The sequence below is a fragment of the Lepidothrix coronata genome, unplaced genomic scaffold (assembly GCF_001604755.1).
Source record: "Lepidothrix coronata isolate B3197 unplaced genomic scaffold, Lepidothrix_coronata-1.0 Scaffold168, whole genome shotgun sequence".
Classification (NCBI taxonomy): domain Eukaryota; kingdom Metazoa; phylum Chordata; class Aves; order Passeriformes; family Pipridae; genus Lepidothrix; species Lepidothrix coronata.
This window is the reverse complement of record NW_016690348.1, coordinates 1,036,583-1,063,822: the sequence shown is the minus strand read 5'-3', so window position 1 is coordinate 1,063,822 and position 27,240 is coordinate 1,036,583. Positions and strand designations below refer to the sequence as shown.

Genomic DNA, 27,240 nt, shown 5'->3' with positions numbered 1-27,240 from the left:
ATCACTATGGCAAGACCTGAAATGTTAACATAAGCCCCACTTCGGTACCTGTGCCCTTGCTGTCTCAGATTGAGTTGGTATGTTCCAATACCACAGTGGACTGCTACAACAAATCATATACAGTAATTCAAAAAGGTGGTGAAGTAAAATGATTGAAACAAGCCATTTCTTTACATATTCTGTTAACTTTTCCCAACTATTTAGTTCTGTTGAAATTTTTGCAAGAACTTGCAGTGTTGTAAGAAGTCAAGCCTCATTGTCCTCTTATTAAGAGCTAACTGTGTCCATGAAAACAAAGTTTCATGACTGTTGCTGTCGTGATTTGAGCAGCAGACGTAAACAGGGTCATCTCCAGCCATAGTGGGTGGATGTTTGGTTTATAGCACTGAGGTTAAGAGTGAAAGCGTGTGACTAAGAGCAGAAAACAGAGGAGTCTTTGTATACATCAAGAGCCCTCAGGCAAAACACAGAGAAGGAGAATGCTGACACAGACTTTAATGGAGAAAGAAAAGAGTCCATTATGAACGTTACAGAGAACATAATTCATTTAAGAGAAATCAAGATTTAAAGGACTTACAGAGAGGAATATGAATACTGATGTCAATGCGTCATGCCTGGTGGTTTGTTGTCCGACTTCATACGTGTGTTAGGGTACCATGCATCATGTCAGGTGGAAGACAACTCGCTACCAGAAACTATTGTCCGCTCTTTGTTAGATTCCTGTTGGAAACAGGTTTCTTTCAGTTCAACCTTTCAACAGGAACCAGCGATATGAACAATGAAACAATTGCAGCTCTTGCATTTTAACACCAACCTCCCAAATCTGTAAAAAATTGCTTTCAGGATGCTTTTTCCTTCTCTATCCCCATCTCTCCATAAATAGAAATGGGAGTGAGGAGTGTGAGCAAAAGAAGGAAATGGGGCTGTATCTTATCTGAATTACTCAGGTATGAGAGCACAAGGAGAAAGCTGCTTAGTAGAGCTGCTTCCAAGCTTGCAAATACATTGCAGAGACTGAGGACCGGCACATTTACTGCACCAAAAAACAATATTATGAGTGCTTGAAAAATATTCCCCAATCCATACACTATAGTGGCTTCTAAACTTCAGCAGCCGGAGTCACGAAAATAGAGTGCTTTGTGCAGTAGCTTGCGCAACCAAGGAACTTTCTCGTCCTCAGAGTGCTTTATTATTTTTAACGAGACAGGCTGAGCACTTCTTGATAAACATTTTTTCCTTGAAGCAGTAATCCTACTTAAACTTTTTACCTTGTCCCTACAGCATACAGCTAGGAAGTTAATAACAAAACTAATTTTCTCTTAAAGTGCTAGTCATGTTAGCACAGAAAGTGAGGGGCCATGGTTGGAAATAAATTGAAAGTGCCCTGTTAGTATGCAGGCTTAGTATTTTAAGAAAAAAAGCTTTTCTAAAGCACATTTTCTAGGATATCCAGTTTCTTTCAAACTACACACACACAAAAAAAAATGGTATTAATGTTGCAATAGGAATGTTCCAGCCTGTAGTGTTTGGTCCTGATGCCTAACCCTGAAAATGTTTCCATTTTCCTAAGTCTATTTTGTCACAGGTGAGTGACAGACAGCAGGTCATGATAGAGCCAAACCAAAGAGCCAAGATTAATCTGGGAGATCTCAGAGGAAGGGAGGCTGTCCATACATCTGTGCACTTGCCTTTGCTTTGAGCAAGGTGCAATGCATCTGGGGTAGCATCACAAACCATTCCTTTTTTAAAAGCCATTCTTCTCTTCAGTACAAGAATTATTAAAGCTTTTAAGAGTGAGAGTTTAATTAATGGTGAGAATTTAACCACATGAAAATGAGGAAATTCAGAGCCAAGCCTGCCATCTAAGTCAATCTCATGTCTGTCCCCTCGTATCAGGGTGTTACAACAGCCTCTTTCATGGTCACATGAGGCTGGCCAGGGGACACACTTCTCACTAGATCTAATACAATGAAAAGAAAAACTGTCTTTTTCCCCCTGTGGTCTTAGATGCACATGTGGCTTTTCATACCATACACATCATGTGTTCTTGGAATGAAAGGCCCTTTTGTAACATGCACACACCAGCCGAGGCAACTTAACATCGGGTAGGATTGTTAACTCAGTTCCCTAAAGCCTCCCATGAACACTGTGGCAGCATTGCACTGGAGGAGGAATGTGGTTGAAGGAATTTGACCAGCTATATTATAAATAATTCACGATACACACATCACCATTGCTGCTCCACCCAGGTTAACTACTGTTACTTAATGGAGGTGAGTTTTCCTTATAGGAACAGAGGAAAACTTAAGGACAGGCCTGATGATTACCAAAACACGTGTCTTGCTGTGCCTGGGATGGCCAAGACGTTCTCATGGCTGTGTTTGAAGGAGTCATTACCACTCTACAAGCACTCTCAAAGCCATGACCACCTTCCTCTGCTGCCTTTACATCAGAAGACCAGTGAGAACCATACTTCCTTAGTAGGATTACCAAGCAATGAGTGTTTATTCTCAAGGCCTCAATGCCTTTGAACGTACCTGCGTAGGTAGTAGGAAAGCAGTCATCAATTAAAGTTCACATTTTGCAAATTCGAAGGATGCACCTCATGTATGTCTTAACAAGAGCTTCCTGATTTGAAGCAGCAAGTTAACCATGCAACTCCAAGGAGCAGCAGTTCTCTGTCCAAGCATGGGAATATATCTTCTTGAAAGACTATTTTATAAATCAAATTATGCCCTAGGAAAGCGGTCCAATCTGGAAAGGAAATCTTGTCTTTGTTGCAGGGTTTGTTATTAGGGTGCACATAAAATGATCTACCAGATATTTTCAAAGTTGAACAAGACAAATTTTATCACTGATTTGGATAACTCCAGAATGGGCCGGCTGTGTAAATGCCCTCCATCCATTAGAAAATAAAACAAAGAACACAGACAAAGAATTTAACAATTTTATTAAAAATTGTACCAGTTATTAGAAAAAAAAAATCCAAGTATTAAAGTATTAAAAAGCACCAAAGAAGAAAGCACAAAGCAAATATACTGCACAGATACAAAAACAAAAGGAGCTCTGCCCAGTCACCATTGGTACAGGCAGGAGTCCTGGAGGCACACAACCAGAATAAACAAAATGCTACATTCTCACTGGGTCTCAGTCCATGGCAAAGAAGGTGTGTGCACTTCAGGACTAATCCAGACAGAAATCTCACAGGAGAGCATCGGGTTTACTTCTGCAGCAGGACAGTATCATATTCTGGTGAATATCAGAAGTCATGGGGAAACCCTTCATTGAGGCGAAGTTTTTTAAGTACATTGCAAATTCTAGCTCACCTTACCCTTTTTGTTTTCCAGGTGAAGGACTCTCAAGTCTTTTTTTTTTTTTAAAGTATCCCACCAAAGTAGAAAAGTCATGCAGGAAGCAGGAGGCATGAAAGAAGGGGGAAGAAAATGTGAATTCATATTTCACAGTATTTTCATCAGCGAATTTCACCTAGAAACATGGGAGACTGTACTACATACCATTGAAGAGAACAGAAGAGATACATGATTAATTTAACCAAAAAAATCCCCAACATCTACATACCCAAACTCAAATTTAGTGGCAGGATTTTCAAATGCACACAGTGGAAACAGACATACAAATCCCTCGGGTTATTTTGAAATTTCCCTTTTACAAGCCTAACTTCTGACATGTATTTAAGGAGATCCTGACAATGTTGTTTTTCCAATGCACCAGTCTCTCCCCATTTTGTCATCAAATACTTCTTTCACAATAGTCCGATCAAAAACTGAGTTGAGGAATCTGTGATGATGCTCTCCTGGAGCTGTGTCCACAAACTGGGGAGGCTCCTTTAGATTTAAGAATAACTTTATACATGCAAAATTTCCATAATAGATTTTAAAAACAGTTTAAGAATCTACCCTTCCCACCCCTCCATTCCCCAAAGGCAGCACAGAGTCTGAAGACAGAACCGAAACATGGCTTTAAAAAACAGCCCACAGACATTAGGTTTTGCTTCCCAGAAACCAACTTCCAGCATGGGATTCACAGGAAGAGACCCTCCTTTCTGTGGCTAAGGGGGAAGATGAGGCACATGGAAGAAAGAAGGGGTAGGGGATGTCAGACTGCATTCAGTTCAAGAACACACACCCACATACATGCACGCACACACACAATTACATTCCAGTGCATTGATGTGTTTGGTCTTTTCTGCTTTTCCTGGTGGAGAAGAACTGAGCTGTGTAACACCAGCGTGAACACATGCAAACCAAAGAAACAGAGACCACTGAAGTCTTTAGGAACTGTAAAAGATTGTCCTAGGACCTTTTATCAATTCCTTGAGGTATTTCTTCTTGCTAAAACAAAGGCAACAGGTAGGCATTTTTGCAAATGATCACAAATGCCAGTTTGAAAAACAGACTCTTTTGAAAGATATTATTAAAATCTTTGTAGTCAAATTATGCTAATACTCAATAATGCTCGGTTCATGTGCAGAGCTCCCATGAATATGAATGGGCATTCTATGGTTCTTTTACTTACAATCCCGCAGTAAATACTGCTGGCAAAACAAGGCAAGACCTCCACAAATCTGCATTCTCCTTTGATTCTAGCACTTATACTGAGTGCTTTCTCTATTTTTCCCTTTACATAGCACACCATTCAGCATGTCACAGTCTCACCATTCCCACAAGTTCAGCAGAGATATGGGACAGGACTAGCAGTGGAAGGGTGGAATTAATTGTAGAGTTGACAGGGCCACTTTGCAATAACTGCCTCAAGTAATTTTGCTTTTTCTTTAAAAAAAAAAGCAACCTTTCTCCCTAGTCTACTAATGGTCAGAATCTGCTGTTTCCCAAAAGAATGCCAAGTGCCACACCGAATGAAGTTCCACCTTGGGTACAGCTCCAGTGACTGCCATGGAACAACTCCAGCACTGCAGTAACCTCACATGCACACATTGCCCATATCCAGGCTTGAGAGGACAAAGTAAACAGCCAGTAGAAAGGAAGATGCCTTTGCAATCACCCTTTCTACATCAAGAAAGATTAGGTTCCTTGCCTCTATTCTCTTGTTGATACACAGCTCCAAAACAAAGGATGATACGGAAGTTTCTTTCAGGACTCCTCAAACCAGAGTTTAGCCAACAAATATTTAATAACAACCAGCTATTTAAACTGAGATATGTGATCAGTTATGCAGGAAGTCAGTGCTACCAGGGATTATCAGCACCTTGAGAGAAGGCTGCAGCCCTACACAGATCCATCAGCAACCCTTTCCATGCAGTTTCATCCTCTCCCCTGCCTTTGTTGTATCCTATTTGCAGCAGTTTGCAGCTATCCCTGGGCAGTCACTTTGTGATTACTGGCTCAGCTTTCAAGAACTGCAGGAAATAAAACTAAAGCTAACTATTCCCTACTAGCACCAGGCTTGCAGGATCCTGGAATGGGCAGGCTACAAGATATTCAAAAGGGTGGGCAGTTGGGAAGGGATAGGAAGAACGGTATCCCTCAAGGAAAGAGAGGTGAGGTCTGAAGCCATTTTGGAGATCTGGGGAAGGGAAGCAAGATATTTCAAGGCTGCTGGTACCATCAACAGCAGGTCGAGCTTTTCTTAAGAACTGTTCATTAAAATAGGCATTTGTTTTAGAAGAAAGATCCAACTCTTTTTTCTAAATTGTTAGACCATAGTTTTACAGCACAGAGAGAAACAGTGTTCCATTCTTTTCACCAAAACGAACTAATACCTAAAAACCTGAGCATAATCGTTCACCAACAGGATCTAAACCATGTTCTTTGGAACTGTTTCCCCAAATAACTGACCTATGTCCATGGCCACACTGCAATAGCTACTCTGCAGGCAAGATCTCCTCAGAGGGTGCTCAAGAGGCCTTAGTAACAGAGAATGGGTGACACATACATGGGTGCTGTGCATCTGTGTATTTTTTGATAAATGTGTGAAATTTTCCCACTATTTTCTCAAGTAGGTGAGACTGTAAGTATGAAGTAGTTGCTTTTCCATATCTGAATAACCAGCCTGCCCCTCCAAATCTACACGAAGCAAAGTAAGACTTTTGGGTTGACAGAGCATACTTCCTTTCTCCAAGATATGCAGATATGAAATATAATTAAAATATATTATCAGTGGTTGTAAATCTCTGGCACCAGTAACCAACACGCATATTGCAGGAAGTCAGCCTTTGTCTAGCATTAGCTCTATGTCTCCAATGAAGTATTGTTGTTCAAGTAGATTTTAACTTGAGACCCTGGCATGACCAATTTTGATAAGTCTGTTGTTGCAATGGGAAATACGGACTGGCAAAGATGTATCTTTCCCTGAGCCAAATGACTCTATTGAAGCAGGCAGCCTGACTGAGGAACCATTTCAGGTACTTGTTTCTCCATGTTAAGAAGAGTCTTGCCCTAGATAAACTGGTTGGGTCACAAGAACAGAAAGCACCAGTACCAGACCTATCTTTCCAGCTTACTCATCCAGAAGACAGGCCTTATTGGCCTGTTTGGCCGTCAAGTCAAGGCAGAGGGGAAGGGGAAAGCTCACAATGGTTTTTAAGTGTCAGAAGCAGTTGCTGAATTTTTATAGTTTGCAGGGCTGTTATGATGTAGCATTGACTGTTCCTGATAAAGGGGTCCTGGCAACCAGTGGGAAAATGCAAGCATCACATCCTAGGGCATGCCATGCAGGGAGGCAGCATTGCTACGTTGCTTCCTGAGCCTCTGCACTCCTGGCTCTTAAAGACCTTCTCATTTAAGAGTCTTCTTAACATTCAGCTCCTCAGGAGTCCCTAGTTCAGTCTGTGCTTGCACTGCCCCTCAGGCTTTCCCCACCATTTAAGTCCTCTTTCTCCAATAACCAGCGTTTACATCAAGCAGACTGTGCAAAGCAAGGTATGGAAAGCCTCGTCTCTGTCAACATGGGCGGAGAGTGGCTTCCACACTGCTGCAGCAAAGTCAGCAACAGCGATCACTTAGATCACTCCGGGTAACTCTGTAGTGCACATGCTTAAAGAAACAACACAAAACCAAAAACAATACCCCCGCTAAAAAAACCCTCCCACCCTCCCTCTCCATAAAACCCACCCCACAAAATATTACTTGAGATTCATTTACATGAATTATTAACCATCATGGACAAACATATTACTCTAGCTCTAGCTAGAAAAATAACATAAAAGGATAAAAAAAAAGTTTTTCTCACATAAACTCTCCTTATGTTGAAAGAGAGTACCTGTGAGTATATGAAAGTGAAAAAGGCTTAGGGACCTCTTTCAGAGAGCTAAAGTACATTTTGCCACAGTAGAGCAGGATGCAAATCAAGAGAATAGGGCTGGGAGAGAGGGAGAAGGTCCAAATTTAACTCTGTTCAGCAAACTGTTACCAGACACTACAGTGCAATGATAAGATTACACAACTCCTAGAGAAAGCATGAATTAGAGAAGAATATGCAGAGAGGGGTGGAGAAGGAAAGAGTATGTGCAAGTAAACTATTCTTCCGTACAGTAATGCTTATTTTTCAGAGTGGACCAAGAGCAGAAGAATTTCTCAACACCTGCAGTCAACATTTGTAACACAACTGAAGAGCCATTCTCTGGACAGCTCTGCCTCATGCTGCCTGTATCATCTGAGACATAGAACAAGGTGCAGTGGTAATATGGAAATGGTCAAAAAAAAAAAAATCTGTATTGCTTTTCTGTTTGCGTTTTACCCTAGTTGTCACTGGGTTTGTGAATTAAATATATTTAAGGCTACAGAAAAGTAGCTATCAATATTTAAAGCTACTTCCTTTTGGTAGGTTAATTTCCCTGTGCTGGTCCAATAGTGTCAGCCATATGGACAAACTTCTGAGTGCATACAAACTGGGAACTGCTAGAAGATCTCCCTTGAAGTAATATTACTGCTGCTAGTCAGTATATGCCTACAGCAGCCTCCAAACACTGCATAGTAAAGTAATGGACAGACTGCTTGTACAGTGTACATATCAGACTAGATACTAATTAATTTCCCTGTCAAATCCTGAAGCAAAACCATTGGATGCCTGGGATCTAAGCCTTCCTGATCAACCACACTATAGTAAAAGAAAAGAAAGACAAAACAAAATAAACACCCATCATAAAACTAGTAAAAACATATACATTAGCACTGTAGAAGAATGACACTTGTGTCGTATTGCATGGTTTTTGGCTTCATGCTGGCTCATGGGCACTGAGAACACTGAACTGGAAGCAAACAGTAGCAGAAACTACTAGTCAACAGCAACTCCAGGAAGGTTTAATTTTTTCTATTGATGGCAATAACAAAGAACAACTTCATGTGAGAGAGCTGCAACTGGTGCCCAATGGAATGACTGAAGAGGTCAGATTTCTTTGTGATTTTCTCTCACAGAGGGTGAAATGAAATGAACAGTAACCAATGAAGAAAACAAGTAACCCCATGGATTTAAGCTACCTGAATGCTTTTCATTGCTAAAAATGTGGAGGCATTGAGCATCTCTGCTCTGGAAGATACCCAAAGTACATTTAGTCATCAATCCCAGGCATCATTTTTAACTAGCATAATTTTTAACTAGCAGCCAAAATGACACTCCTGCACTCTACCATCACCTAATACACAGGGCAGAGGAAGCCTCCCTTGCACAGAGGTCACCGGTGCGGGGAACCAGCAGCAAGCTTTACCAAACACACCCACATTCTGGCTTTCCTTTGACAGTGTTGGACAAGAGCTCCCTGCCTCGCAAGGCAGACAGCAGCAAAGAAGAGTCCATAAAAACACCCAAACTTGAAGACGAGTATCAGAAAGTCAGAGTCCTCACATCCGGCCGGCGGTGTGCAATGTCTCGCCCCCGAACCAGTGTTTGTTCAGTGCTCCCTGCAGACTGGATGCGGCCTGAAACAGGCGGGCGAAGCTCACCTCTGCCCAGCGTGGTTCCTGTTCGCCTCCGCGTTTAAGGCCAAGTTGTGTAGGAAGAGAAAAAGCTGCCACCACACTTGATTTCTGTTCTGCTGATGCTGTAGACAAGAACAGTTGGAGCAAGGTTATTTATATTTCTAAAATTGCAACATACCACTTCTCTTTTCCAATAACAACTCAGTTACACTTTTCAAGAGCAGACACTTTAATCCCATCAGCATAACAAGGGGGTGCAGCGAAGGATGAGGGGAGAGAGGGAAATGATAAGTTCTCCAGAAATAATTGTAGCTCTAACATTACAAAAAGAAAAGAGCAGACCCTTTATGCATTGTGCACAAGAGGATTAAACTTTTTTTTGCTTGTAGGATTTTGCAGAGTTTAGCCAAGTGCTGTTTTTAATCAGATTGGCTTCTGAGCCTTTCAAAAGCCCCAGCTGCATGAACAAACAACCTTTTTTTTTTTTTAAAAAAAAAAGCCCCCCTTCACCCCGAAAGTAAAAAAAAAAGAAAAAATATAACTGGTGATCCATCTGTAAGTGATTTGACACCGTGAAGGTCAAAGGGTTAATCTTCAATTTAAACCACACTGCTGAGACAGCAAAACTCTGATTTCATCTAGTACAAGAAAACACATTCGTGCACACACACACTCCCCACCCACCCTCCCCCCACCACATTTTCCTTCCCAGCATCTCCAAGATAATACTGCCCTTTTTATAGCCACTTTTGACAGTAAGCCATAAATAATCAGCCTTGGAGCCCTTTCCTACTGACTGGAGCCAATTAAACCTTAAGCAAGAACATACTTGAAAACACACAAACACCCAAAACCAAGAGGTTATTTCAGGTCCCATTGTCAAGGAAGAAACATGGGAGTTGAGTTTCAGGGGGACACCAGACTATATAATGCAGCTTTGGGACAGGGACACTGCTCCTCCTTTTGTTATAGTAATAACCCCTGCAAAAGTGGCCCCGATTATACCCCCACCTTCCTGCACTTTAATGGCATCTCATACAAACAGGTGGGTTTCTCTTTACATTGCCCAGCCTGGGATACTATTTCACCTCAATAACCAACCCTCTGTTAGAAGTCAGTCTTCATTTACTCATCCAGAATTCCATATTTGCTAAGCAGACATGATAATTTCTGGAAAACAAAACAAACCAGCCCAAATCTCCGCCCCCTCTCCCCCCTCCCCAATCCCCAGCAGACAAGGAAACAGAAGACTGGCTTCCAACAACTTAGTCTCAGTGCAGAGAAGTTCATAAAAGAGCACTGAAGCACATTATATGAACAAGATGTTTCATCTCAGCTTAGCCCAACAGGGCAGAACAACACGGTTGCAAGGCATTTTTTACATTGATGCTTTAGAATTTTAAGATTTTTAGCTTTTTGTAGATTTTAATGTAGCTGTAGTTTTCTTTCACTTTAGACTGTTATTTTCTCACAGTTTGTGTGCCACATTCCTGAAGCTTCAGTTTAACCATCTTTTAACCCTCTTTTCAAGACAATAGATTTTTAGCAAGAACATTCTGTTGGGACATGCACCTGGACTGAAATAACAAGAGATACGGTAGGCAAAACAAGATAGAAGGCTCAAGACCCTTGGAAGGACTCCAGTGGGGCAGTTCTGAGGGTGGTACCAGGGCAAAAGGGGTCTTAGGATTGGATGTCCCCATTAGATATGATAATTAGTAAAAGATATAAAAGTGTAAGAACTCTGTGTGTAGGCGCACCTTTGTACTCCGTGAGCCAGGCGGCTTCCATTAAAAGAGCTGCTCTCTATCTTATCTATACCTAATATTGTTTGGAGAATTTTTTCCTCCCATTTTAGGCAACAACATAATCACAAATAAGAGAGAGTTGAAATTGGAGTTGGTGTATTGGAGATGTGTCAGCTCTTCAAAGCCCTCCCAAACAGTCATTAAATTATGTTTGTATTTCAGCCTGAGTAGATCTGTGCCATTTAAATCAGAAGCACATGCAAAACAGGATTCAGAAAACCTGTATTCGTCTTGTATCTTAGCAGTGGGTCATTATTCTTATCCTCAAGACTTAAAAGTGGATGTAGAAGAAATGGATTTAGAAGAGTTTACACAGATCCCATCACACATTTCAACAGCACTGTGTTCGGAGCATAACCCACAGACAGTGGCTCTAGAGCCTGCTATCACCTCTTTCAAAGTAATCAGCCCTGGGTTCAATCAGTCCTGACTGCCCAGGCATTTCGAGGCTTACAGGTGAAATCAATCTTTTATAAACTATCCCCTAGGGCTAAGTTAAAAAAAACAACACCCAATTTGATCTCAAAAAGCAAGATATTTTCTGTTTTGTTACTCGTATCTCTGACCAGGTTTGTCCTTCCACATCAAACTCCAGAGATTCTTCTCGTCCTCCTCCATACAGCCACACTCCTCCATACAGCCACGCTCCTCCATACAGCCACGCTCCTCCATACAGCCACGCTCCCAAACCTGCTTAAACATGCACATGGAACCACAGTGTCCCTATGACATCTAGATATCATGTTTTTATCATGCTATTACAGCTAAGGCAGACTGCTCCGTGGGGTAGGATGACAATGAAGTGGCATGCAAGCATAAAGTTGTCTTCTACAGTTTCCACAAGTAAGGAACTATGCTAGGAGAGCACAGTGGACAAACATACTACAGATGCTCTGAAGACAATTTGCTTTGTCAGATTATTCTATTCTATTGGCAGCCAAGAGGATAAAAATGTCTTATAGAGACTTAGTAAGGGAAAGTCAAAAGGATGTTTAAAAATTGGTACAGAAATCCTAAACTTGAAATATACCTCAGCTTCACTGGTGGGCCCTCTTTAATGGAAACTCTCATGGAATTTTATAAAGCGGGTTAATTTGCAGGCAGACAAGAGCAGCGCTGATCTGGGATGTACAACTTCAACTATTCCACACTGTTGGGAGGGCAAACACATGTAAGAACTCCCATATTAATGTCCCACTTCATGTAGGAGGCCGCTTTGTGCTTTTAACAGTTTTCCAAATATTCTGTCTCCTCCAAATTCTTCAGCACCTCAGGAGAAAAGGATTACTTGCTCTTTGCAGTGATAGGTAAAGGACACCATGTTCTGGAAAACACAATGAAATGACTGAGCTCATGCTCCTCTCATTTTTTTTGAAGAGGAGGAGCTTTTTGAGGAAGGTATTGGGTTTTGTTTTTATTTTGTAAATAAGAGTTTTAGAGCTGTACTTTTAGACAGATTACAGACCTGAAGGATAACCAATGGGATGTGGTATGACAAATAGCAAGAAAAACTCTAATATGTTTTTAAGTTCATATGCTATTGTGATTATTTCACTACCTCTTGAAGCCACTTTTTTGTACAGCATTTTTGTCCTTTTCCAGTTAAAAGTGTTTCCCATATTTGCTTAAGACACTGAAAGAGATTTCCATGCAAGAGCAGAATAGGAAATACTTTACCGTTGTTTTCCCCTGCCTATAAGAAGCATAACATCTCAAATAACTTTTTGAAGGACTTTGACACCGTTAATTTTGTTTTGAAGTGAAAAAATAAAGCACTAGATTGAGGGCAGCTTTCCAGGTTTTATTCCTATACCTAGGGCTTGCTTGTATTTCTGTGGGGCTGTATTCAGTCAGCATTTCCTTCCACAGTACTTGATCCTATACACACTTTCACTGAAGCAGCCCACTCATACTGTCCTCTCCTTATAGCAGTGCAGGAAAGTGAACTAGAGCCAGATAATGATTAAGGCCAGAAATAATCTGATAAATAAGTTGCCTTTACTACTGAATAGGTCATCCTAATCCATGGCATCGTGTAGTCAGGCTGATGCTTGTGCCAGGACAACAGAAAGGTGGCTTGTGACGAGGAGCAAGATGGGACTATTTGCTTCAGCAGCAAGCCTAGCTAATGGGGTTTAGAGTTATGGCTTCACTTCTGGGGTGATCTGCTTTCGGTGGTACTAATTCAATATGGGACAAGAACCATAGAATGGAAATGGCAGATGTTTTTTGCAGTAAACAATTTATGGAAAGAAATAAAAAATGTCCATTTCACAAGTTTCTGTATCTTTTCCCCAGACACACCTCTGCCAAGATCAAAATTCTCAAATATTTCAAGACTGAGGGTTTTTTGGTGTGGTATAAATTAGTTACCAGGAAGGACAGAAAACCAAGAAGAGTGATTCCATTAATTCAGTAACTATTTTTTTTATAGGTGATATGTTTTGAAGCATTTTTTTAAGACTCATAACTAAGACTGGTGTATAATTTCCCTAAGCTTCACTATGCCAATTTGTCCCTTATCAAAATAATTCAGTCCTCAGAGTCACTACTGCACAAAAGTATCAGGGACGAAGAGTTTGTCACCTCCATGCGGTAGCGACAAAATGACCCTTTTGTGGCTCCCTTCCCACGAAGGAAAGAAGCCCCTTTTGCCCTCTTTACTAACTGTAACTAAAGAAGACTAGACTTGTGAATACAGTAAGTCAACACAAAGCTGGAAACACATAAAACCATTTCCTATTGCAGCTGCTGCTTTTTAAAGGGGATATCCTTAAGAGACTGTCTGTCTGAAGCGTTAACATGAATGCTTCAATGAGTCACAAGGAAAGGCCATTTTACAGGAAAAATGTCCTCTGCAGCAACAGTACACATTAGTGAAGCCTATTCCATGAACTGTGCTGAACCAAAAGCCAGAATCCTGGTAAACAAGCACAAAAAAACATGCAAGACTTTTACTGGAAGCAAATGAAAGAGGGACATGAGTGACCCGACATTTATTCCCTCCCCCTAATTAATTCCTAATACCGGTTCCACACTGTAAGCATACAGATATATATCTGCCAAATGGCACCCAGACATCAAAACCTTTTTACTCCTGCTGCACCCTTGCACGCGGTGATCAAGGGAAAATCAGGACAGGTTACGCACCCCAAAGAAAATGCTGTTCTTCTGACACAGCTCTGTGCATCCTTGAGCACAAATGTTTAAAGATGAGTAAGATTTACTTTTCCACCTGACACATATATGCCATTAATATCTCTACTTAAAAAAGTAAAGAATATGTTCATCATATACACGTTGTATGTGGGTCTGGTACATTTTTATCACATACACAGCAGGGTACCTGTCTACCCTCTTGATGTCACGGGCAGCTTCTGACTTTGCTTCATAGCTTCCAGATGGTTAAGGGTCACATTCTGATCCCATCTTAACTAGAAGGATTAATATGGTCATAATGGCACTATTAGAGCAAAAGAAGAATAATAGCACGTGTGTACATAAAAACATCATTCTTCCTTTAATGACTAATACAAGTATTAGCAACAAGTTGCTGGGATTTTATTTATTCACTGAATACAAAAATACTTGCACACTGGGAGCAGTTGCTGACTAATCTCCGAGGCTGTTTTGGCTGCCAGGTGGCTGGAGGCATATTGTGCTACCACAAAATATGCTTTAGCTTAGAAAGACTAAAAAGTCACAGTCCCCAAAGCAACAGAGGTTACAGAAGGTGTCTCCCACTGGAGCGAGAAATGCAGGCCAATGGAAGTCAAATACAAATCTTTCCAGCTGTGATCCCTAATGACCAAAAAATAATGCATGTGTAAAAACTACAAGGGAAAAAAATGAGACAGTAACAGAGAAAAAAAAAATGAAAGAGGAGTTTAGGGGCATGATTTCTTGTGGTGACACAGAGAGGAGGATGAGAGATCTTCCTTGGGGATCTGCACCCTTCTGGCTTGCAACAGCTCTTACATGGGACTAAATTTGTGGTAGAAGGAGGTGTCATCTCAAGTACTGCTTCCTTTCTCATGAGCCTCCATCAGACTTTGCATCAAGATAAGCAACATGTGTTTATGGAGAGAGGATATAGAGGACCGGGTGCTGCAGAAGGGATATGGGGCGCAGGAGACCCCCAAAACCCATTTATGGCCGGCCCAGCCCAAGCACAAGGGGCAGCATGAACTCCTGCTGAGGCGCTAGGTCTGAGCAGCAAACGGCGACGGCTGTTGCCCCAAACCTGCTGCCGGCACAGCTGCGCAGGTGAGCCCTTTCTCAACTTTCTTGTAGTTCAAAAACAAACATGCAGCCACTCGCGCTTTCCTCTCCGGAGCGGGCAGGAAGGGGAAGCAGACAGCCGCCATGGTAACAGCCAGCTGACGGCAACCTGGGAAGGGCAACCATCGGCCACCGCGTTCCCAGGCCCCCGGCCTTCCCCTCCTGCTCCTCCCCCGGGGGGGGGGGGGAACGCTGGCTTATTTTCCACAAATACCCTAAATAAGGGACCTGCATTTCCACAGAGCCGCACCTGATACCGCTTTCTACCTGTGGTACGAGGTCCGGGGGGATTCGCCCCCATGTTCGGGGTGGGGGGGGTGAGGGTGATGGAAGAGATGCCCAGGAGAGGACACCTCACACCCCCCAGCGACGGCCGGCAGCAGCAAGAGCGGGCGGGTTTGTTACTCAGCCTGCATATGATGGGGCAGAGCTGTTCCACAGCCCACCGCGTCCATGCCCTGCCCTGCACGGGCCGCGGGACCCACTGACCTGTTTGGCATCCGTTTCCTCGCCAGCAGAAGGGAGGTGCTCCCAAAACTGTTCACTGCTGCGGAGACCCCCCCTAGTGATTAAAGTCTGCCTCGGGGTTTGGTTAAAATAACACTTTAAAAGTTTTTACAGGAAAAATATCCTGGCGCTGGGGGGAAGGAAAGGGGCGCGGGGCCGCCCGGCTGCGCGGGGAGGCGGCGGGAGGGCAGGTGCAGGGCTGGCGCCTGCGGGCAGCGCAGCCTCTCGTCAGCAGTGGCGATGACTCAGAGGCTAAATTTAGCGAGCGATATAAACACAGCCGCCGAGCGCAAACACGGCCCGGCCGGGCCCTCGCACGCACCGCCCGCTCCTCCTCGCGCCGGCCTCCGGGGCCCGCTGGCCCTCGGGGGCTCCAGCCCAGGGTCGGCACCTCCTCAGGTCAGCCTTGCACCAGGGAAAACCTAACTTGGGTTAACAGGAGTTGCCTCACTACTTTTATTTTTGGATCACTATTTGTCCTGCTGTGGTCCGGTCCTTTGAAATTGGCAAGGGTAGCTATCGAGGAGAAACAAAAAAAAAAAAAAACCAAAACAAATGGGGACTATAAAAGGCTGGCAGGACATTCCTCCTCAGTGGCTTGAAACAAAGGAGGACTGCACTCGGGCACTTGCTTTCCTGCCTTTCCACCATAAAATTTAATTGAGTAAAATACAAACACACACTCCTCACCATAAATAATCAGTCCAAACATCTCATCATCCCCCTCGGAGTTGGCACTATCTTAATAAGATCAACCAACCTAAGCGGAGGACTGGAGGCAGAACAACTGGGTTCCAATGAGCAATCTTTACATGATCTCGATCAAGTTATAACCTGCATTTTCTAGTCTCCCACACTAAAAAAAGAAGTGGGGTATTACTGCAATTACTTCTTAATTGAAAAATAATTTCTCAGCTGTCACACGGCTACAAGGGCAAAGCATGTTACCACTGTCACAGCCAGCAAAGTGCTCTGAGAGCTGAGGAAAGGCAAAAGAGCCTGTGGAGACTACAGGGGTTGTACTGGAGAAACATCAGCACTGAACATTAATGTCACTGCACTGATGTTAGAAATACTGCAAAACCATTCACCTGTGCTGTCCCGGAGAACTGTTTTGTGCTTTTTATTGTGGGCAGTTTTGGTCTTTTGAGGTTGTGGCCCTACTGCCTGAAGACAGCGCAGTTCTGTATCTGGCAGGGTGAAGGATTCACGGTGCACCACTGCATAGAGCTTGCAGGGCTCTCCTGCCACCCAGCTCTCTTATCCTCTGCCCACTTCCTCTACCAGAGCTAGGCAGGAAGTTTTGCTTTTTAACATCATCCCCTATTTTAAGCAGGAACAAACCCATAATATATTTAAATCTCTTGTCATCTGAAAGCATGGAGAAGAAGGCTAGATTAGGCTGATGCAAAAGTTTTGTGGTTTTTATTTAACTGATACACAGTGGTTGTATGTGACTTGCATCAAGAGTTTGCATAGCCCAGCCTCCAACAGCAGCATTACGTGGCTGCCTGAGGAAAAGCTGAGGGCAAGTACATGCAATAGGTCCCCCTAATACTCTTTCAGCATCTAACTAGTTTGAGCTTAGGACTTCCCGAGTCAGATCTGGTTTCTGTTTATTTAATGTCTGCTTCAGTAGCCATAAACTTGTCTCGATTCCCCTTGAACCCAGATAAAGCACTGGGATGCACAATATGCCTTGACAAGGAACTCCACAGAGCTACCTGTTGCATGAAAAAAAACCCCTCATTTACTTTGAACTGGATCCTACTAGCTTGACTTGATTTTTCCTAGTTCTTGTACTGGAAGAAGTTGGTCTATCCATCTCCTTCATGTCACTTTTGATTTCTGTTTAATATTGCTTCCCTCTTGCTTTGTGTCTTTTTTTAAGCTTAGCAGTCCTAGCCCATTTTTTTCATTTTTCATATGGAAGTTCCATCATCCTTCTTGACTTTCTCTGAACCTTTTCAAAGATGCAGTTCTGCTGCATCATTTTGGAAGAAGAAAAGCAGAATTGCATGTAACATTCAAGATATGGGAGAAACATGGATTTATACAGTGGCATAACTATGTACTTTTCTCAGTTTCTTAACATACCAAAGAATACCATTTCAGATCAGATGTGAAAGGGTCCAGCAAGTTTCTGTTAACCTAAATGTCAAGTAATCAGCTCCACAGGCAGCAGGATTTCAGAATGGGTGCTAGGCAAGGGGCAATAGGTTGTTGTATCATTTGTATGCATAGGGGAAGGTGCACTTCCAAGCCCACCTCTTCCTTCATTATTATTGGTCAAAATGAAAAAAAAAAAGAAAAAAGAATGAAAATTTAACAACATTAAGCAAAAAAATGTCTCCACTTCCTCATATCAAGTTTCTGACACCACTGACCATAAGAATTCTTCTTCCCCTTATGGCAACCTCCTTTCCTCAAGCCTAGGACTCCAGTTCTGTAGCCCGCGAGAACTTTGTTTTACATCTCAGTCTTCCCAACCTCACACTCACTCTACCCCCTGCCCTCTAAACCAGGCTCACTAACTTCAGGAGTTCACTCCCTCACCATGCTCCTGCATCCTCAGCTGGAGATTCAAGTCCTGCACTGATGGGCAACGTGCAGAAAGTGGAGCTGAAGAGGTGACCCACTGCTGTGCACAGCAGCAGCAGGGACCAGCAAGCACTAGCCAGCTGGGAAGATCCTGAAACATACTGACCTGCTAGGGAAACAAAAGAATGACAACACTTACCCAAGTCTCAAAGAGACTGCAGGTACAAGTAAAGTATGGAGCTGCCGGTGCTACAGGCTCAGTCGCAGGACAGTCTGAGTCTCTGCACTACATTATTAGGAAACTTTTCTGAAGATTTTTCCTAAAACATAAAGTCATTATAAAGAATGGTTTCCTGCAAACAGTACTAGTGTAAAAAAAGCAACTGTTAAAAATTCCGTGGTTGTCCGTTAATAAACAATGAAGAAAAGCCTGATGAAGTTTGTGATAAATGATGCACATGTAGCACTGTGTGCCCACTCTCTCATGCCAATGACTTTCTGAAAAGAGATGCAGACTCCTGTTGCATAAGCAGAAGTGTCTCAGAGGAGACTTTGATAACTCTCATGAGAGACAGAGGGGAAAAAATATGCAAATTGTAACAGGTTTCACTTTCAAAGGAAAATAACATTTCCTCCTGGATAGGAGGAAATGTCATTGTCATTAGCTTGAGGCAAACAGGTACATGCCTAGTTGTCTGCCCGCAGCCAGTATGGATGCAGCCATACTGCATCCAGCCAGTATGGATGCAGCCATTTGTGTTCCACAGGCTGCTCAAGCCTTTTGCAGCAATGGTGAGAATTATTTGCTGAACCAACTGGGGAATTCAGAGAAACAAAGTTTTCTATAGCTAGATCCACAGAGGCTTTTTGAGCATGGTCAGCATATCCAAATCAACTGCAGGATTCCTGATGTGTTGGAAAGGGGCTTTGTTGTTGTTTGTAATGCACTTATTTACTCAAGAAAGCTCAGCTCTGATTCAGCATCTGGTTCTCATTGAGGCTCAGCTTTTTTTAAACCAAGCTTTCCAGATGGGTTGACTGAAGCACAAGGAGGTCAAGAGACTTGTCTGAGGTCATACAGCAAGTCAGTGGCTCTGCTTGGACCTGAGCCCAGAACTGTTCAAGGCTACCACTCCTTGGCTCTTAAAGAGACAATTTTATCCCCTGTGAAGTGATCTTATCTCCATGAAGAAGAGATGCAATAAAAGCAGTCCCCTCAAAGCTGCAGCCTGCTTAAAAAGAGTTATTTTATTTGGAAAAAAGCTGTAGCATTCCAGTGTCTCAATGGAGCAAGTCAAACTGAAGGGGTGTGATACTGATATACAGTGTCATCCACCCCACCCCTGTATAACCCTGTGCTCCTCTGGGGTGGCTTTACGCTGCTGCTGCCGCTGTCTCTGATTGTCTACTCACATCCCAGCTAGCAGCACATCATGTCGTGAAATACACTGTTGGTTCAGCACAGAGTGAAGCCCCTCCTGAAGGCAAGGAAACTTAAGTTCACTCAGGACCTGCTCAGGACCTGAAGCAGAGCCCAAGCACTTGTTGCCACAGCCTGGGCATATGGGGTGTGGGCAGCACATCTCAGCCAACCAACCAGCAGATCCCCTAAGCTCAGCTCTGTTCTCCATAATCTCAGAGTACAGTCTTTAAGATCAGCCACAGACTGGGCTACAGCAAGCAGTTCACAGGCAAAGGCACACTTGCTCCAAACCAAGAAGGAGGTGGGAGGTCCTGGGTTCTCCTGAAGAAAACACGGCTTGGCTCTAGCTTAGTTTTCCAGGGGTAGGGTGAAAAAAGTACAACGGGGGAACTTTGCCAGAAGAAACACAGCTTCAATCAGGTAAGAGGTAGTAAAGAACTCAAGAAAACACAGATGAGTCTCGCATGTCATTCTGCAGAACTTTTGCAAACTGGATCAACCTGTAACAGGCTTTGCTACTTAGGAACACAGAGGGTTTCTCAAGCCCCTCTTACAATAAATTCAGCATCTTAAGGAGATAAAAGCCACAGAGTTCTAGGGAGTGTCGTGTTATTGCTCTAGCACTGTTCTAAAGATGAAAAAGCCAGGTTTTAAACTACTTTTTTCTGTTTAACATATTAATAGGAAATGAAACTCTGAAAATGGTGTACATGCCAAAAGCAAGCATAGGTGCAGCCAACTTTCTTATTCTTACAAGATGCATACCCAAGAATCTTTTGTATAGCCAAGAACCACAGAATAAATACCATTTAGCTCCAGAAGCCCAGGGAAGAGATAACAGTGACTCTCCAGGGTTCCCAGTGTGGGATGGGGTTAGACCATGCATGCAGCTGAGTCCAATGACAACTCAGTGACGTCAACCTCAGCAGCTATTGCCTGCTTAGTTTCTCTCTCAGCCAGGGATGTACATTAACCAGCAAGTTTTGTGTCAACACAGACTTGCTGCTGCAGCAGGAGAATGGGGGCCATACCTGAACTGCTGGAGAGTCTCACAGAACTCAAGAGCCATGAGAGGACAACTCTTGAGCTAACTGGATGCACTATTCCAATACTAAAAGTCTTTCCCTAACTCCCACTGAAAGGGCACACAGGTTTTCTTTTCCCTGGTTCACAGATAAGATGTTTTGTAGGCTCCGAAAAGAGGCACAGCTTGTTGAAAACCAGCTTGCTCTCTCTCAGAACTTCACAAGACCACACTGGTGTGACTAACTTTGTGGTATTTTAAATCTGATTCAAGACACCACTCTGGAAAGTTGGTTTTGACCAAATGTTTGAGACAAGCTGGAACAGGGCATCCAAATCAGGGATTAGTTTCACAGCAAGATAAACGACAGCCCAGTTTTTCATGTCTCAGAGGCTTCCCCTTCCAAACCACAGCACATTGTAAACCAGTTCACGTGTCTCCAGGGGCAGACCGCTTGCTTCTTCACCAACGGGCTAGGAAAAGTCATTGCACATAGGACAGAGGGGCTTCTGCACAGGGGATCTCTGCCAAAAGCCAAAGGAAATCCTCCATGCAGGGCTGGGAGGGAAGGGATTGGGCATGACAACAAAACGCTCCATGGGGAACAGTGCCTTGGACACCAATATGTGGCTCAGTACTCAGTTTTCCTGACAAACAAGAAAGAATCCCTTAACAGATCCAAATGCCAAGGCCTATCCCAGGGTCAGGCTGTGGATAACCACTGGCTGAACTACTCTGTCCTCAAGTTAAGTTTTCAGGTTGTTTTGTTTTGGGTGTTTTTTCCTTATGCTTTGTTTTCAAATTCAAATGGCCGAAGGCCCTCGCTCCCGTCCCCTTTACAACTTGTTGCTCTTCCAGTTCAAACAAAGAGCGAAGCCCCTCCTCTGCCGGGCCCCAGGGGCCGGGCCGGGCCGGGCCGCCCAGCGCAGCCGGACGCCTTTGTTTACTACGGCTCCCACACGCCGGGCTGGCCGCCGGCCCTGGCAGCGGGGCCGGGCGGGCACCGGGAGCTCCGGGCCAGCAAAGAGCCCGACCCCGGGCAGCCTTAGTGGGGCCGGTTCGGGTGGGCGCTCCTGGACGCGTTTCCAAGGCACAGACATCAGATATGGACACTCCCCTGACACGAAAGGGGTCAAGTTACAACCAGTTCCACCAGTTCAGTGCAGGGCTCCTCCGGCGGGATGGTTAAACCTTCCCTTTCCTGTGAGAGCCTGGCGAGGGAGTGGGGTCTGCAGCTATCGCTGGCGAAAAGGCGCCACCGCGGAAAACCCCATTCAACCACAAACAACACGTGTTAAAAATCTCGTGGTAACTCGTTATTCCTGCAGTTTGCTAAATGACGTTCATAGACCCATCTACATTTCTACAGAGTAATATTCCTTTTACAGTTTCTTTAATCCTCCTGCTATTAGGAGATGAGTCGCAGAATTCCCTTATGTCTCAGATGACACGGAGAGGATCAAACCTTTACCCAGCCACAAGCCAAATTCTCTGGCCAGGACAGAGATCCTCACTTACCTTTGAGAAGGGCTGCAACAGATCCCACAGTTAACAGAGCAGCAGCTCACTTGGAGTGAGATAAACTTTCTGTCCCCCTCTGAAGTCAGCAAAATTTCTTCATATATAAGCAGATACACTCTCCTTGTTGGGCTTGCATAGAAGTGGCAAACTATTACCTACTGCCAAACCTCTGCAACCTCTGACCAGCTCTGCATGGGCTGAGATTTCCATTTACTCAACAGGGGAAGGAGGGCAAGGAAGAAAGAATCAGGGATTTTGGGGATGATGGTTATTTTGTTTCTTTGAATAGCAGGGTTTCTTTTTTCTTTTCTTTTTTTTCTTTAAGAAACAAAATCAAGAATCTGGAGTGTGGTTTTCAGACCTGATGGCACCTTACAGCTGTCTTTTGTTGTGAGGAAGTTACTCACAAGTCTGAGATGCTAGCTAGGACTGTCTGACAGAGGAGCTGCTAGCAAGTCTAGCACGATCTAAATATACTTTATAACATTACATAGAACTACCCTTAGACAACAAGGAGTGTCAGAACAGACTCCAGGCTTCTTTTTATCTCCAAGATGAGGAGCTGACATAAGCCACAGATGGCCACTTATTCCACAGAAGAGAAGATGGTGGTGGTGACAAAAGTGGAAAAGAAGAGTAAAAGCTGTAATAGAAAGGAGGAGATCCCTGGGAAAAGCCTCATAAACCCCGCTGCTAATGAACTGGAAGAGCTGGAATAGCAGCAGCTAACACAAAATAGCTACCTTCCCAGGTAGAAAATGGAATCCCACACATTCTCTTCCCTCCACCTTGCCAATCTTTAGGAAGAGCCAGCAATCTAGCATAAGCAAAAATCTATCAGGATACTCCTGCCATTTTATTGCTGTTGGCATTCTGCTACCTGGAAGTACAGCCCACTTAGCTGATGCCTGGAGCCAGTCTTCTAGAGTACCACTCTTGGATAGGTAAATCCCCATCTTCCCCTCCAGAGACACCCTACCCTCTGTATGTGGAGCCGGTGGAACTGGTCGGCAATGCACTGCAACTTCCGTGCAATCTGCACCTCAGCACGTGCTTCCTGCTGACCTTCCTGAGGTTCCTCTTGGAGGTGTGGATCCAACCCAAAGCCAGCTGGAGGGACATGTAAACGGTAACCAGCATTCCCTGCAAAGCAGAGATCAGAAGAGTAATTCGTCCAGTGCGAAGATTACCTTTTCTACTCAGTACGCTTCATGTAGGAAAGAGCTGCACATAATCCTAAATTTTTGACTCATGTTAAAGTCCAGTTCCTGAAGCCCAAACAATGACTGTGTACCGTAATCATGGAGTAAAACATTTGCTCAGCTTTTAAATAGACTTATATAGATTAAGCAGAGCATTGTGTTGCTTTCCATAGTGAAATGAGTGGCAGGATCTTACAGTTGCTTCTTTTTGCTTGTTTATAGTTCAGTCAAGTCCTTGGGTTTTTTTGATGACAGTTTTGCAGTTTTAGAAGATCTCTGCCTCAAGTTGTCTCCTCTTAGAGGTTGCAATATCTTTTCTCTCAGACTTTTCTCAGTTTTCTGGCATTTAGTGGTACTGATTTGAATTAAAGCTGAATTGGATACACAAAACTGAATGGTGTCGCATCAGTTGCTAGTAAAATACTGCATGGACATGCTATTTAATCAACAACTTTAACTCTGGTAAAGAGCCTAAACGCTCTAACTTTTTGCATTTCCCTCTTTCCACTGAAAACTTCTAGGAGTCTTCCTATGCAGATGAGACCAGTAGTAGTTAAAAAATGTAGGCAAATTGTAGGATATAAGGTACAGTGAGCACTTGAACATCTAGCAGTAAAATCAAATGTGATAAAATAAAGCCAAAAAGCGAAAGAGAGGGAATATCAAAGACAGCAGAAGCAATGAGCAAGTGCCTGGTTCCTGCAGTGAACAAGCAAAGGTAAGAAAATAAGTTATCTTTCTTGAGGGAGTTGGACCAAAGCAAAATAATTTCAGTCCTTTAATAACATGCCCTAATGAAAGAAACCTTGCTTGATTGGGGAAGTGCTAAAGGGACAGTTTCCTTGCTGCAAAGCTAATGACACTGGAGTGCTCTTACCATAGAAGAGTCTCCGTGGCTCTTCAGTGACTCCACAAGGCAACATAACATCCTGACTGGAAGAGGACGGGCTGAGTGTTTGAGTTGCCTTGTCCTGCTGCTCAGGATGCCTGATACCGGGACCACAGCAGTGTGTGAGGGGGAATAGTTGAAACCTCCCCAGAAGGCAGCTGTAGGACTGGTTCTGTGTGAAAAAGCCAGTTGCAGTCATCTCACCAGGCTGACCTGCAAGTCCAAAGTCATCAGAGTGAAACACGTCATCGTCCAGCCCATCCAGGCTAGAATAGTCCTCTTCCAGGTAGCTGGGGCGATCCATTGCTCCTGCAATAAAGGGACATTTGAGGAAACAGCTAAGACACAGCAAGAATGCTGTCCAGGAGATAATGCCTTCTGCTCCAACAATAAAACACAACTGTTTTTACCACACCTCCCTCCCAGTGCTGCCCATCTGCATGAGCAGGAGAGGCGAGTGACTTCGTGGTGAACACCAGAAGTCCTCAAGTGCTGGGCCAGAGAGAGACAAAATTCACACGTGTAACAGTCCACCAACAGCTCTAATTCTACAGCTGCTCACAAGTAGATAGCCAACCCCCAACCTCTCAGCACATGGAAACTGAAAAGACATTGTTTTAAAAGGCAACCCCAATCCTTCCAAAAGCCTTGTGGCCAGTCAGCTTCTTTGGGGTCTGCTTTGCTTTAGCCTGCTGTATTTGAACTTTATGGTATATACCTCATTCACTTTTTCCTACCTATTGGTTACTGAAGAAGAACTCCTGTAATCACAAGGCTGCAAGGCCAGATTTTTAACAAAACCCAGTGGTTGCAAAACTCGAGAGCTGGCGAAGCCATTTCTGTGAGGCTCTCCATTACTTGTCTCTGTGAGAGCCAACTTTCCTTTGAACTTCTCATTTCTTCCCTCAGCTCGACTTAAGACATGTCCCAAACTTGGCAATGCAGTCACTTCTTTACCCCTCTTACCCTCAAGCCTACATGCACTGTCACTGCAGTGGTTCACCCTACTACTAAAGAAGACCATTGCTGGTCTCAGTGTTTAAAGCAGGACTTCTGTTGTTGCCACAGTAAACATTCCTGAGCTCTGTTACAGTACAGAGTTGGACTAATATGGTGGAGGGAAAAACCCCCATAAGCCTTAAATCATTATTTAAGAGTTCTTTGCAAACATAAAGCAATTAGAAGCAGAATTACCAAAAGTGCCACAAGTCCCTTTACTGTTACCTGTGCATCTAACCCAATTGGAAGACAGACTCCTAAGAGATCCATCTCCAGGATTTCCACCCAATTCCAAACAAGGCAGTGAAATTCAACTCTTCATGTCTCTTCCTTTGCTCTGGTTTGCGAAGCATTTAACAGAATGGAAGACTAGCAAGAGGAATTTCAGGCCTGAAGGAGACATTAATAATAATTTTATAAGGATGTGTTCAGCGCTGCCCTTGGTGCTCCCATCTCCTCCCAGGTGAGCAGCACTCAGGACACCAGTACTCTAGAGGAGACAAAGGGACTGAGCAGTGCAAGAACTATTTGTGCAGGTCTCTAACTTGGGGGCACTATGGTTATTTAAGTTGCTGCATCTCAGCAGTTCACTCAGCTGAGCGACAACTCCCAAAAATGTCTCTTCATAGCAGAACAAGTACCAGCCCCACAGTTGGTCCAGCTCTGCTGGATGACAGCAGTGGCACAGCACTCATAGCATTCTCATCCATGGCTTAAAGAAGCATACCGAAAGGAGTTACGGGCCCCAAGAGGCAGTCATGGATGATCATCTGTCAACCCCGCTGGGATACGGGCATTCCTCAAAGTGCAGCAAAGGCACAGAGCAAACACTGAACAAAAGAGGGTTTAGAGAGCAAGAAGTTTAACTCAACCTCCTGCAGTACAGTCCGACCTTTTTTGAAGAGCTCCTCGAAAATGCCGAAGAGAGAATGCCGAGGCAGCGTGAAGGATAACTCATCCTACAACTCACTGAAACTCCCTCCACTCCCTCCAAACGCAGCTCACGCCGGGAAGCGCAGACACTGGACAGCTCGGGTTCTGGGGCTCTGCCCGACGGCGGGCGCACGGGCACGGGAGCTCGCGCGTCCCCGGCGCCGTGTCCGACCCACGGCGCTTCCTTGCCCGAGCCAGCGGCCAAACCCCGCCGGCCGGGGCCGCCGCACGCGCGCGCTGACAGGCGGCGGGCCGGGAGCGGAGGGAGGGCTTAGCGCACACGTGCGTGCCAGCGTCCCAAAACAAAGCTGGCCGGCCTCGCTTCGACACCGCCGGCCGCCCTTAACTCCTCCCCGCCCGGGCTCCAGCCTCGCAGATGTGCCCCCAGCCAAGAGGTTTAAACGCGGCTCCTTCGGGCAGCGCCGCAGGACGAGACACCCGAGCCCTGCGGGACGGCCCGAGAGGGGCAGCGCTGCCTGCAGAATCAGCCACCGCCTGCATCAGCAAATCGCTGCCTTCCCGGTGCCAGCCGAGCTCATTCTCAGCCCGCCCTCTCCTTCCTTCTCCTCGCTTCCCCGCAGCCGCGGGACTCCGGGCAGGACCGGCCGGGCGGGGGTTTGCCCCGAGGCGAACCCCCTTCCCTGTCACGATCGCGCCCGGCCTCGGCGCCGCGCTGACCGGAGACTTGGCTCAGAGCGGCCGGCCCCAGTGGCGAAGGGGCTTTCTGGGCACTCACCGAGAATCGGGACGGGCGTCCCGCGGGGACGGGGCGTCCCGGGAGCCGCGGCCGCCGCCTCCTCACGGCCAAAGTGCGGCCGGCGCCGCCGGGCGCGCCGCGAACAGCTGACGGCGGCCACGCCCTCCAGGGCGGCCCCGCCCCCGCCCCGCAGCCAATGGGCGCGGAGGGGCGGGGTCGCCGGCGCGCGCGAGCGGCGGGGGCGAAGCCGCTCCGTCCTGATCCAGGTGGGAGCGGGCAGGGAGTCAGTAGCGGTCAGCTCTCAGCGAGACGGAGGCATGGAGCCGGGATCAGACCGGTCCCGCAGCCCGGCAGTCATCCCCGGCCAGGGGCTGAGCCACCCGCACGCTGGGCTAGTTTTAACTCTGATGGGAGTATGACTCCAGCTAGTTATCTTCCAACAAAACTCTGATTTCTTGGCTTTAGATGAATTAGAAGGTTCTCTTTGACGTCTGAATGCTGAGGTGTGATGGTCAAGGAGT

General features: G+C 44.9%; 1 protein-coding gene across 4 annotated transcripts; it reads right to left on the bottom strand.

Moving 5' to 3' along the window:
* Positions 1-487: 487 nt before the first annotated feature.
* BMF (Bcl2 modifying factor) lies at positions 488-26,832 on the bottom strand. Of its 4 annotated transcripts, XM_017829776.1 has the most exons (6): positions 26,759-26,832; positions 25,315-25,479; positions 24,079-24,399; positions 22,979-23,142; positions 8,919-9,016; positions 488-720 (listed from the first exon to the last, which is right to left on the bottom strand). In XM_017829776.1, the coding sequence occupies exons 3-6, from the start codon at positions 24,392-24,394 to the stop codon at positions 696-698; spliced, it is 603 nt and encodes a 200-aa protein (XP_017685265.1). In that variant the 5' UTR covers positions 24,395-24,399; positions 25,315-25,479; positions 26,759-26,832; the 3' UTR covers positions 488-695. The 4 variants fall into 4 exon arrangements, with proteins under 4 accessions (XP_017685265.1, XP_017685266.1, XP_017685267.1 ...); XM_017829777.1 differs by lacking the exon at positions 25,315-25,479 and having other exon boundaries at positions 26,759-26,819; XM_017829778.1 differs by lacking the exons at positions 488-720; positions 8,919-9,016 and adding an exon at positions 18,144-18,351.
* Between the last annotated feature and the right edge of the window lie 408 nt (positions 26,833-27,240).